The sequence below is a fragment of the Xenopus laevis genome, chromosome 7L (genome assembly GCF_017654675.1).
Source record: "Xenopus laevis strain J_2021 chromosome 7L, Xenopus_laevis_v10.1, whole genome shotgun sequence".
Taxonomy (NCBI): domain Eukaryota; kingdom Metazoa; phylum Chordata; class Amphibia; order Anura; family Pipidae; genus Xenopus; species Xenopus laevis.
Window position 1 is genome coordinate 120,635,291 of NC_054383.1, and position 13,888 is coordinate 120,649,178.

Genomic DNA, 13,888 nt, shown 5'->3' on the forward strand with positions numbered 1-13,888 from the left:
ATTGGGGCCCACAAGGGTTGGGACTCACTATGGTTGGGGCCCACAAGGTTTGGAACCCACTAGGGTTGGGACTCACTAGGGTTGGGGCCCATAAGGGTTGGAACCCACTAGGGTTGGGGCATATAAGGGTTGGGACTCATTAGGGTTGGGCCCCATAAGGGTTGGGACTCACTATGGTTGGGGCCCACAAGGGTTGGGGCTCACTATGTTTGGGGCCTGTAAGGGTTGGGACTCACTAAGGTTGGGGCCCACAAGCTTTGGGACCCACTAAGGTTAGGCCCCACCGGGAGATCTTCTGGTACTCTGGCAGGCCAGTTCAACCCTGCAAGGGTTGCATTGACTTCATTTTGCAATATCATCATTTTATTGAATCTTCCCCCCATACTTTGACCCCCTTACATGGAAGGCGTTGGACATTTCTATGGAGATGTAAAACATATACTGTAACAAACCAAGGTTGTTTAAGAATTATTGGATATTGTGTGAATTTAAAAATACATAGTAGAATAGTAACCCAACCTAGTGTACCCATTTGAAAACCACAGATATCCATCTTCTTAACTTGGGTAGAGTGACCAGCATTCTACAATCTACAAATCTTTATCCATGCACTGAAATAAGTCCAATTTATGTGCACGCTGTCTCGGGTTACTTGTTTGATGCATCTGGCTTTACTTTAAGAGTATTTGGAAACTGAGATGCCAGAACCTGGATTTATCATCTAGTTAAGCAATAATTATTCTTCCCGTTCCAATCAAAAGTGCATTAAATACAACAATGAATTATAAATTGAATATAGACATAAAAACTTAAGAAAAATGGCGACACAGAAAGCTGGTCTACTCCGGCAAAAGCAATTGTCTTTGGGGTGGTGCCAGGAACCCGTTCCATGTCTGGGTTCCCGATCAGAGCGTGCTGCTGGTGGAGGGACTCCTCATGTCAATGGCAAGAGTTAAACGGAAGTTTAGTCACACCCCCATGGAGCTCCATGGAAGACTCTGCCCATTCTATGACATCCCCAGTGGCGTGAGATGAGCAGCTGGCCAACTTGAAGATATCACCAGGTGTCATGATTTCACTCCACATGTTAAAGTCAGAAATCTCACCCACAAACGCCTGAGTGGAATCAAATCTTCCTCCCAATGTGTCCTAATAACAGAAAGATAGACATTCTTTCATAACTGGTCATCATAGGTTTGTCATTATGGAGAAACACGCACTTGATAAGTTTTATGCTTAAAGGGGTGGTTCACCTTTAAGTTAACTTTTAAAATGTTATAGATTTGCCAATTCTAAGTAACTTTTCAATTGGTTGTTATTATTTGTTCTCTATAGTTTTTTAATTATTTGCCTTCTTCTTCTTCTGACACATTCCAGCTTTCAAATGGGGGTCACTGACCCCATCTAAAGAAGATATGCTCTGTACGGCTACACATTTATTGTTATTGCTACTTTTTATTACTCATCTCTCAGGCCCTCTCCTATTCATATTCCAGTCAAATCAATGTATGATTGCTAGGGTAAATTGGACCCTAGCCAGGAGATTGCTGAAATTGCAAACTGGAGAGCTGCTAAATAAAAAGCTAAATAACTCAAAAACCACAAATAATAAAACCAGTTACAAATTGTCTCCGAATTTCACTCTCTTTTCACATTTTAAATATTTTTTAGTGTGTTCTCAACCTAACATTTTTCCTGCTGTAAAGCCCAGTGTCGGACTGGCCCACCGGGATACCAGGAAAACTCCTGGTGGGCCCAGGTGTCAGTGGCCCTCCTGCTTCTAAACATTTGGCATATTTCATGGCCATTCCTTATTTCTATGAGAACAAAGAGGCTAAATAGATGGAACAATAGATTATAGTATGTAAAGAAAACAGAACAGGAGAATAGAGGTTGAGTGAGGAGAAGAAAAATAATACAGAGGGTGGGCCCCTGATTTAATGTTTTTTGGTGGGCCCCTGGTGTCTCAGTCCGACACTGGTAAAGCCCTAATAAATGTAAATAATTGTATTTCGAAGGAGCTAGGAGTTCAGTATATTAAAACAGGGAAAGGCAAAATCCTACCCTAGTTTTGTAGAGTATTCCAGAACTGCGAATCTCCACATTTCAAGGTCATGGTGAAAGATGCTCTGACATATTTATTATTTGACATATTGCATACCTAAGGTTGTCTGTTTCTGCTCCAGGCAACTGGTAACTGCACAGATGTCATAAATTATCTCACTTGAACAAGTAGGAATTAGTCAGTAATGTCTAATTATAACTGAGCCATCATTTCTGAATCTGAGAGATGCTTTAGATCTGTCCCAAATGAGGTAGGTATCCAAGAATGTCTACAGTGATACCATCCATTTCTTGTGGTTCATGAATATATATGATGATATATATCCCAAGACCATAGCTATTTAAGAGTAGCCCCAATGGGCAGTAATACAGAGCTGTCTCATTCAATCATGAATGTCCTTGTCTACTAAGAGAAAGTTGGTTGAGTAGTCTATATTGTCTTCATAAGCCGCTCTGAAAGTTTTTTACACCTGAAAACCTAACCCTCAATATCAGACTCTTATTGATAGAGATACATTTTTGAACATAGTTCTTAAAATGTTATTTATCATGAGTAGTACCTCCATTTCTGAAAAGAAGAAGCCTTACCTGCTCCTGTCCAAGGATTAAAACTCCGCCGGGTTTAACTGCATGCCAGGCGGCAAGGTTCTCACCAGTTCCCCTCCTCACGCCATCCAGGTAAGCCTCCCAAATTCCATCTCTGCTTGACCAAGTGATGCAAATATGGTGCCACTTTGCATCATTAATTGCAAGTGGAAGAGTTGTAGCCTAAGTAAATTAAAGGCATGGTGTTTACTGGATAAATCAGGGAAACTGGAACTGTAATCTCATTTGTGAAGCATTATGGATTTACTTTGATTTAAATCCTTCAAGTAAATCCCAGGAGAGAGAGAGACCATGGTGTATTGGCTAAAGACTGATACTCTACTTCCTAGTGGACTCATTTAATAATCCTTAATGCTGGAAAGAGTTTTATATATCTCACAAAAGCCTGTGGGTAGGTAAAGGATCTGTAACTGATGTTAAATGCTAAATTTATCCCTCTAGGTCAGCGATCCCCAACCAGGGGCTCATGAGCAACATGTTTCTCACCAACCCCTTGGATTTTGCTCCAAGTGGCTTCAAAGCAGCTGCTTATTTCTGAATTTCTAGCTTGGAGGAGGCAAATTTTGGTTGCATTAAAACCTCCTGTAGGCTGCCAGTCCTCATAGGGGCTACCAAATAGCCAATCACAGCCCTTATTTTCCCAACTCTTTTTACACTTGAATGTGGCTCACATCTATAAAAGGTTGGGGACCCTTGCTCTTGTATGAATTTCTCCAGAACATATATTTCGAATTAGGCTGCCTTCTGTTTTTGATCTTGATCTACAGATCTCATTGTCTTCACCGAGCCCTTCACATAGGGGCATATTCATTAACAAAAGTGTCAGGTTTGAAATAATCAATGCCAGAAAACACGGTTGAGTTATTTCAATGCTTGCGTTTTATGCCATTGATTGCATTGATTTTGTTTGCATTGTCAGTTTTTTCAAACCATAAAAAGCTCCCCAGGCTTGCAGATCTGCAAAAGAGTATTATTTGCCATATTGTTTACAATGATTGACTTTAAACTTCCACACAACAACTAAATGGGCAGATCCTTGGACAATGCCTGTAGCCTATATTGGGCCAAAATGACAGCTTTTCTGGCCCATGTCTTTTCCTATATAAATAATGAGGGCAGAAAACCCCTATTGGATGAGAACCACATCAGGTCATTGGACGAGGGCCCCAAGTCTGCCCTGGACCCTCCATGTGATCTTATTGATGGATTGTGAGTGAATTACTAGATGAGCCAAATTGGTCCACCACAAGGTTGCCAAAAAGTAGATCTAACTCTGTCTGGTCAACCCTCTCAATGTTTTGCCAGTTTTTTAATAGATAGGCTGGATACATCTGAGTTTACCTTGTCATTAATTATCAGTTCCATGGGATTGTTCCCCCATTCAATTAGCACCACCTCATTAGCCTGGCCAGGAACAGAGTAGGAGAAGGGGGTTCCCAGTCCAGGAGAAGAATTTGATTTCAACCACAAGCAGATGGTAAAGGCAAAAATCTCATGATGGAGGGTCCTTTTCACCTTGGCGTACATATACCTTGTCCTGAGTGGAAAACTGACCCTAAAATCATTCAGCTGCTTATCAGATTTAATTCCTGTTGAAACAAGAACAGACAATAAGAAGAACATCAAGTATATAAAGTATTGTCACTATTAATCCTTAGTTATTGAAGTAGAGTTAATATTTAAGCTACGAGGTTACTTTATCTGCATCAGACATTCTTTAAAATAAAAATGAATATTTGACATTTCTGGCTGAAAATAGCTCAGCATAAAGGTATGTAGTTACTAGCACTTGATAGAAGTTGGTATTCAAGTGGATGGTGTTCAACGTTCTTATCTTGGGAATATCAATCTTGAAGTTCAAGTAGGGTTAAAAATTTATTTGTTGGCCATGGGATTTATGGAACTAGAGAAAGATGGCTGACACAGCAATCTTTTTATACATCTATAACCTTGCTATGAGCATAAGGGGTTGATGTTTTACCTTTCTCAAGGCCTGATATGGTGGGATCCAGTTTATGTCTTACTGGGTCTTCATGGCTTTGCTCATGTTCTTTGTTATGGTGCTCGGTATTGTTGTGCTTTGCAAGGATCTGGTGTTCCAAGATGCTGATCTTCTTCAGTAGCGTGTCTCTGAGAGATGATGAGAATATTGAAGAGTTCCTGTTGATCTGCAATACAGAAGGATAGGGTCTTCACTGTATGTTTCAACAAAAAATGATGTTTCTTCTGTTGGAAAGATTAGCATATTAGAAGTCACAGAATTCCATGACCTGTTTAAAAAAACTCAGCCTTCATCATGCTGCCTTTATATAGTTACATAGTTACATAGTTAAATCGGGTTGAAAAAAGAAATAGTCCATCAAGTCCAACCCCTCCAAATGAAAACCCAGCATCCATACACACTCCTCCTCCCTACTTCCACACAAATTCTATATACCCATATCTATACTAACTATAGAGTTTAGTATCACAATAGCCTTTGATATTCTGTCTGTACAAAAAATCATTCAAGCAATTCTTAAAGGCATTAGCTGAATCAGCATCACAACATCACCCGGCAGTGCATTCCACAACCTCACTGTCCTGACTGTCAAGAACCCCCTACGTTGCTTCAAAGGAAAGTTCTTTTCTTCTAGTATAAAGGGATGACTTCTGGTACGGTGATCCACTTTATGGGTAAAAAGGTCCCCTGCTATTTGTCTATAATGTCCTCTAATCTATTTGTAAAGTGTAATCATGTCCCCTCGCAAGCGCCTTTTTTCCAGAGAAAACAACCCCAACCTTGACAGTCTACCCTCATAAAGGAAGTCTTCCCTCCCTCTAACCAATTTAGTTGCACTTAGTCTCTGCACTCTCTCCAGCTCATTTATATCCCTCTTAAGGACTGGAGTCCAAAACTGCACTGCATACTCCAGATGAGGCCTTACCAGGGACCTATAAAGAGGCATAATTATGTTTTCATTCCTTGAGTTTTGCCCTTTTTTATGCAAGACAGAACTTTATTTGCTTTAGTAGCCACAGAATGACACTGCCCAGAATTAGACAACTTGTTATCTACAAAGACCCCTAGATCCTTCTCTTTAAGGAAACTCCCAACACACTGCCATTTAGTGTATAACTTGCATTTATATTATTTTTGCCAAGGTGCATAACCTGCATTTATCAACATTGAACCTCATTTTGCTGCCCAGTTTTCCAATTTTTACAAATCAGTCTGCAAAGTGGCAGCATCCTGCATGGAACCTATAGTTCTGCACAATTTAGTATCATCTGCAAAAATAGAAACAGTACTTTCAATGGCCACCTCCAGGTCATTAATAAACAAGTTGAAAAGCAAGGGACCTAGTACAGAGCCCTGCGGTACTCCACTAACAACACTGGTCCAATTAGAAAATGTTCCATTTACCACCACTCTTTGTAGTCTATCTTTTAGTCAGTTCTCTATCCAGGTACAAATACTATGTTCCAGGCCAACATTCCTTAATTTAACCAGTAACCTTTTGTGTGGCACTGTATCAAATGCTTTAGCAAAGTCTAAGTAAATCACATCCACTGCCATCCCAGAATCGAGGTCCCTGCTTACTTTCTCATAAATAATTAAGTTAGTCTGGCAAGATCTATTATGCATAAAACCATGCTGGCACACACTCATAGTATTATGATTTGCTATGAAGTCCAGTATCTTATCCTTTAATAACCCTTACAAAAAGCTTTCCTACTACTGATGTCAGACTAACTGGCCTATAATTTCGAGGCTGAGGACGGGATCCTTTTTTGAATAGAGGCACCACATTAGCAATTCGCCAGTCTCTCTGCACTATGCCAGACCTCAATGAATCCTGAAAAATGAAGTAAAGAGGTTTGGCAATCACAGAGCTAAGCTCGCTAAGTACCCTGGGATGAATACCATCTGGCCCTGGACCTTTGTTTTAACATGTTCTAGTCTCTTTTGAATTACCTCATGTGTGAACCATGCATCATTAGTTGTATTACTAGAATTGGGACTGTTAAGAAGGAAACCTTCAACCATCAATAACTGGTTCCTCACATGGTTGTGGAACGCCATTATTTCCTATATATGCATGAATAACCCAATTGCCTTTGGCTTGGATTTTATTAGTAGTTGTCAGCCATGAAAAGGTCTAGTGCTAAATGCTGCAGACTTCTGAAATGGTTTATTTGTTCATTTTTAAGCAGAGGTGTCTTTTACAGAAGATTTCTTTACAACTGCATTCTCCTAGACTCAATGTTAACCACAACCACCTGGATCTTTATCAATAGAACGGTGAAGCTAGTTCAATGGATTGTGCTGGATCCATTAAACTGTTTTAGCTTCAGAGCTAAAACAGTTCAATGTATTGTGGTGGATCCATTAAACTGTTTTAGCTTTGGACTTTGGAGACAGAGAGAGACACTGACTTAAGAAAAGACTGGGGGTGTGTGGGGTCCCTAGTAGGATTTTGCTGCGGGGCTTATTTTTAGTTACACTGCAGGAAAATATATGATGGAACCATTAGAAAACACATCCAGGAAAGAGAAGGAAGTGATAACATGCAGAGAAGCTTAGGTTAAACACTGTAACCCCCCAAACTGTCATTAAATGAATCAAGCTCATATTATTACAAACTGAAATGTAGCAGCTGTGTGCAAATTATTTTGCTGGTTTTTCATTTGTCAGCATTTTATAATGAGTGGGCAGACGTCAAACTAAGGGACAGACAGGTCCTATGTATTGAACAGAACTGACATTCAATTAAGCCCAGACCTGATGTTTGATGCTGATAATAAAAAGGTCAATCTGTTCAGCTACCCCCATTTCTGTGCCAGGATTTACTATATCAGTTATATCAAAATAGGAGGTCTAAGTTTAGGTCTAAGCTTAATCACAGGAATTAAATAGCCAGTGTGACACAGAAGGAGGTTTCCAATATGATGCCTCTAGGAAAGTCATAGAAAATGATAATCTTTCATTGTGAGACCATCTCACTAAGTGCAAGTTAGTGTAAGAAGGTGAGTACAGGTAAACTTGTGACAAGTAGGAAAGTGATGGATTCATTTTCCTGCATCTTCCTACTTGTCACTCAGATAAGTAGTTTTGCCCCAGCTTAGCTATATCACCAGGCTACAGGTCTACAGTCAGTATTAAGTATATGTTTTTGTGTGTGATGCTCATTTTGCCTGAAACTAAAGCTAAATCAAGCTGGAGGACACATACAGACAAAGTCCTGTTTACTCTACACATGGCTACTCTTGCCTGGCATATCTTTGTCTATTGTCTACTGTTGCCTTGCTTTTTAAGTTACACCAAGTTACATATTAACTCTCTAAATTGCGACTATTGTCTTGTGTTTTGAGCCCCACCAAGTAGCATATTATCAATCTTTACTGCCTACTGTTGCCTTGTGTTTCAAATTACATGTTGCATGCTGTCCTTTTCTATTGCCTACTGTTTCCTTGTGTTTTGAGTTCTACCAAGTTGCATATGTCCATCTCTATTACCTACATTATGTTTATAGATCCATCAAGTTGCATATTATGTCTCTCTCTTGCCTTGTGTTGCACATTATCCATGTCTATCTATTACCTGCTGTTGCTCTGTGTTTTTGGTTCCACCAAGTTGCATATTATCAACCTCGAATGCCTACTGTTGCAAATTGCCTGTTATCCATCTATATTGCCTTGTGTTTTTAGTTCCATCAAATTTCAGATTATTAATCTATATTGACTTTGGCTGCATTGTGTTTCAAATTACACCAAGATGTACATTATCCAATGCTATTTCCTACTGTTACTTTGTGTTTTTAGCCCTTTAGCCCACTAAGTTCTATATTATCAACCTCTATTGCCTACCGTTGTCTTAAGTTGATTAATTCTTTATACCTCGTCAACAGTTTATTCCCAGTTTTGTCTAATTTCTGTTCTCACTTTCAGACTACAAAATGCAAGTTACAAGGAGACCAAAGACTAAACTAAAAAAACAAGGCAAACTAAAAATAAACTATGTAGGTCTATAAATTAAAGTAATGTTTCAAAAATGTATTACAGCTATGGGACATGTTATCCAGAATGCTCAGAGCCTGGAATTCGGATAACGGATTAATAATTCGGATCTTTATACCTTAAATCTACTAGAAAATCATGTATCAAATAAACCCAAACGACTTGTTTTTCTTCCAGTAAGGGTTAATTATATCTTACTTTGGATCAAGTGCAATGTATTGTTTTATTATTACAGAGAAAAGGGAAATTATTTAGAAAAATTTGGATAAAATGGAGTTCATGGGAAATGGCCTTCCCCTAATTTGGAGAGATAACAGGTTTCCAGGCTAATCTATCCCATTCCTGTACATTATTTCTGGAGTCTTTATTATTCAGGGCTGTTCTAGAGAACCACGGACCAAGCACTTTTGCCGTTAAATTTACTAAATGCCTGACCCCTATCTGCAAGGGTTCTTGTATTTTTATTTGTAATAATGACCTCGAAAGGTAAATTGCTACTGATGATACTGCTTTATGTGTCAACATCATCCATAGTAATACTTATAACCATTGATTTGCAAGTCACGCAATCTGCCAGAGGCACTGATGCCAGAAATGTACAATGTCAAGGGAGTTTAATGAGTGTGTAAAACATAGTCCTGATTGAAGGGCAAACAGACGCTATAGACGAGAAAAAAGACAGGTTTGAGGGAATTAAAGTAGAAAAAAGAATAAGGGAAGTTCCAGTGATGGCAGTTGAAGAGGTTGTGTGTTGGTTTTCCAGTTAGTTTGCACTTTTAGAAACTTAGGGGTAAATTTATCAAAGAGTGAAGTTCCGCCATTAGACTGAAATTCCGCAGCTTTCCATTCATTTCTATGGGATTTTGAAAGGCATATTTATCAATGGGTGAAAGTGAAATTTCACCCTTTGATAAATACGCCTTTAAAAACCCCATAGAAATGAATGGGAAGTGGCGGAATTTCACTCTAGTGGCGGAACTTCACTATTAACCAAATATTAAATATACCCCATACACTATAGTAATAAAGTATTGACTTTGAACCTTTACGTTAATGCTATAGAACACTCTGACCCAAGTTATCTAAGGGTAAGGACACACGAGGAGATTCAGGGAGATTTTGTCGCCTGGCTACTAATCGCCTCGTCTTTTGAGCAACTATCTCCCTGAACTGCCTCAACGTTTTTCTCCATAGGCTACAATGAAAAGTTGCCTGCGTTAATGCACACACGGCGATGCGTTTTCAATAGTTGCCCAAAGTTGCCTCAGTGAGGCAATTTCAGGCAACTATTGAAAACGCATCGCCGTGTGTGCATTAACGCAGGCAACTTTTCATTGTAGACTATGGGGAAAAACGCTGAGGCAGTTCAGGGAGATAGTTGCTCAAAAGACGAGGCGATTAGTAGCCAGGCGACAAAATCTCCCTGAATCTCCTCGTGTGTCCTTACCCTAAAAGTCCATTTAAAAAAAATTAGAGAGTGGGACCTTGTTCATGTTCCTGAACTTTGTATATTAACTTGATTTAAAATTTAACATTTTTTGAACTAATCTGTTGTTTAAATACATCTATACTATTACATTTCCACACACACACAAATACATAAACTCATAAGCACATCCTTTGATCACATTCTACGCTAGAAGCAAAGGTTTCCTACAAGAGGTTAAACAGTTATATGTATATATGCAAGCTGTAGCTTGGCCAGTGCCTCAGCAGTTACCTGTAGCTGTTCCAGTCTTTCCTTTAAAGACTCCAGCATTCGCTCCATCTGTTGAACACTCGGTGGTGTTACTTGTGGAGGATCTTCCATAGTGTTCGGTAGACCACTGGCCTTGTGGTAGGAATCATATGCTGGTTGCTCACGATACTCATGGTGGGTGAGATGTTGGTACTCCTGATCTCTACCATGACCATGGCCATCCTCATGCCCGTGAAGGTGATCCCTTTCATGGCCAGCCTCCCGTTCATGTCCATAGTCCCTATCATGTCTTTCTTCCCATTCATGACCATGTTCTCTTTTGTGCCCCAAGTCTCTCTCATGCCCATGGTCCCTGTCATGCCCATGGTCCCTGTCATGCCCGTGATCCCTGTCATGCCCATGATCTCTTTCATGGCCATTGTCTCTGTCGTGGCCTTCTTCCCACTCATGTCCATGTTCCCTTTTGTGTCCATGATCCTTATCATGTCCATAGCTGTCTTCAGAGCCATGGTCTCTATCACGTCCATGCTCCACAGAATGGCCATAACTCTCTTCATGTCCTCTACCAAGAGGGTAGCCTTCACAGCGGCTCACTTTGACAGTCAATTCCCTAATTGTCTCCCTCTGATCTAAGATTGTCTCCTTCTGGTGTACCACTGTTTCGCGTAGATGCAGGATGGTTTCTTTAGCTTCATCTTGCATGCCCATCCAATGCCCACTGCTACTGTGACGCTGCATGTTTGAATGACATTCCATATCTAAAGGCATTTGGGTGCAGACAAATTTTGGAATAGAATGCTCCCCCAGGGAAGCATGCACCAGAAAAAGGTATACCGCCAGGAAACTTAAAAAAAGCTTCATATTAACATTAAAATCTTATGAAACGTCTTGAACTGTTAGAGCAGATATTCCAGTTCCTTTCTGCCTGCCTCCTTCCTTCCCGTGTTTTAGTTGTCCTTCTTAGCAGACAAGTGACTTTCAAAGGATTTCTAAATCTGATTTGCTTTGTTTTTAATGTGTAATTATCAAATCCTCTTCTGATGCTGTCCCTTCTCTTCTTTACTCCAGCAACCTGGTCTGGAAATGGCATTAGGTCCCAGGATAATGTTCCATAATCTCTGGGAGGTCCTACCTCCTGTCTGGGTGCCCTACATGTAGAGCAGATCATAGGCTTATATTAAACATAGCTAATAAACTCAGGAAGACATTAAAGAGATGATGTCCTGGTAAACTGTTGTTGCCCTGAAATCACATCCAGATATTTCCATTCCATTGAATACAATCCATTTCTCCCAAAAAGTGCACTCTAAAAGGCAAACATGAACATTTAATCAATTGACTATTTATCTCAGAACATTATGTTAGCAGAAACCCACATACTATAGCAAACTGGCTTCAAATTTTAGAATCCTAAGGAAAAAAATATTTCACATTTACAAAGAAATCCGTACAAATGTTAAACCGGAAACACTTTTTTTACTGGCAGACTTAGAGGAAAAAATGCTTTTTTGGACATTGATGAACAGGGTTGAAAAAAATCTGAGAACACAAATTCAAACACGTTGCTGTTAAAGACTGTAGAAGCTGGGGGGGGGGTGATATATTGTAGATGACGGGTATATATCCCCATTCTTTAGGTTTTAATACAACCTCTTTTAGAGACACCATGGGGTTAACCAGCCAGAGGTGGGCTGGACATCCAAGGGGTGTTTAATGGAGGTGAGCAGCAGGTGAAAGGTGTGGAAGTTTTTCACGTGTGGTAACTGAGTTGAACAGAGAATGCTGTCTCTCTAAAGACTGGATGTTATATGTTTGGCAAGTAAGCTATTCTTATTTTGGACTTATATACTGCTGAAATGAAGCTGTTTTGTTTTCTGTACCACTGCTTACTGCTGAAAAAAATTAACAGTTTACCTTCAATCTGGAGTGGCCTGCATGTCTGGTGGAAACCCAGCTTTGATCCCCCAAACTTCACAACTGGTGCTCGGATGCGGGCAGGCACTACCGAAGGGTAAAGACATTTTTTTTTCTCTCTCTGAAAACTGACATTTATAGAGCCAGTAACCCATTTTTGCTAAGATGGAGGAACTGTTGCAGCAACTGGCTCGAGCTACAGTTTGGCTACCGCAGAGCATGGTCTGCAGCAGCAGGCTACAGATGCTCAGCAAAAGAGCCTGGAGACCCAGCTATCGGCCGTGGTGTCTCAACAGCACTCCACAGATGCTCTGTTGCTTGCTTTGCGTGAGTCTGTAACTTTACAAGCAACCGCCTTACACGAGGCTACAATTGCCCAAGCCAAGGCATTGGCTGAGGCTGTATAGCAGTGTGCTCCAGGACGGGAGTCTGTTGCCGTGGCCCGCCTAGGGGTAACCACTGCAGTCAGAGCCCAAAGGGTACACAGGTGGAAATATCAAACCTACCGCCTAGGTAACAGATGCACGACCTTATCCATTTGGCCACCAAGTGGCTGCAACCCGAGGATCTGAATGGACCCCAGATTGCGGAGCGAGTTGTGACAGATCGGTACCTTCAGTCCCTCCCTGTTGACCTACAGTGTTAGGTGAGTCATGGAGACCCCAAAATAGCAGCTCAGCAGGTCGAGATGGTTGAGAGGTACACGGCTACCGAGGAACTACTTGCTCCCACCCGTCATCGACCGTTCGCCATTTCATGTCCGGAGAAATCTACACCGGCTAGGAAAAGTTCCCCGCAGAGTCCTAGGCTTAGTGTGAAAGAAAGTGGAGAAGTGCCATCACCGGCCCAACAAGGGGCACCCACAGATACCTCTTCACCCTGGAAAGGGGGGAACGTGCAGTGTTGGAAGTGTCAAGCCTGGGGGCACACTAGAGCACAGTGCCCGTGGAAAGACGAGACCATGGAGTGTGGGGCTCTCATCCAGCTTTCCTGTTATGCACAGAAAGTTTACACTGCATGCCCTGACTTGTTTGAGGGGCAATTTGAGTGTGTTGTTTATATCAATCAGATTCCTGTCAAGGCTCTCCTAGATTCGGGGAGTATGGTAACCCTGGTACTAGACAGTGTTATTGGAGAATTCGAACCAGCAGCCAAATCACTCTGGGTAGTTTGTATCCATGGGGATATCCGGTCCTACCCGCTAGTCCCAGTGAGCATCAATATTGCCGGTGAATCCATTGTGCATGAAGTTGGGGTGGTGAGTAAACTGTTGCACCCTGCTATTTTGGGACATGACTTTCCAAAGTTCTGGGACTTGTGGGAAAGAGTGGGGAAGGAAACCACTGACTTGAGGGTAGGATTGGTTCTCCAAAACCCAAGGGATGTGATAATTGATATACCCAGTGATATTGAAAATGATGTGATGTATGATTTTCAAAATGATGATGTGTCACTGCCCCAAACTCAGGAGAAGAGTAATAAGGCAATGGAGGACCAAGCTGTCCTCTGGGGGGGGGATTTCTCTTCATTACAGGTAATGCTAGGGGAGGATTATGAGAATGATCCATCAAATCCCGTATCTCCTGATCTGGATGTGTCAAGGGG

General features: G+C 41.0%; 1 protein-coding gene across 1 annotated transcript; it reads right to left on the reverse strand.

Annotated features, from left to right (window-relative positions):
• Positions 1 to 341: 341 nt before the first annotated feature.
• Positions 342 to 11,409, reverse strand: LOC108695909 (neuronal pentraxin-1). Its single transcript, XM_018224858.2, has 5 exons — positions 10,391 to 11,409; positions 4,652 to 4,838; positions 4,012 to 4,259; positions 2,653 to 2,832; positions 342 to 1,149 (listed from the first exon to the last, which is right to left on the reverse strand). Exons 1-5 carry the CDS (start codon positions 11,228 to 11,230, stop codon positions 940 to 942), a joined length of 1,665 nt encoding a protein of 554 aa, XP_018080347.2. The 5' UTR covers positions 11,231 to 11,409; the 3' UTR covers positions 342 to 939.
• Positions 11,410 to 13,888: the final 2,479 nt, after the last annotated feature.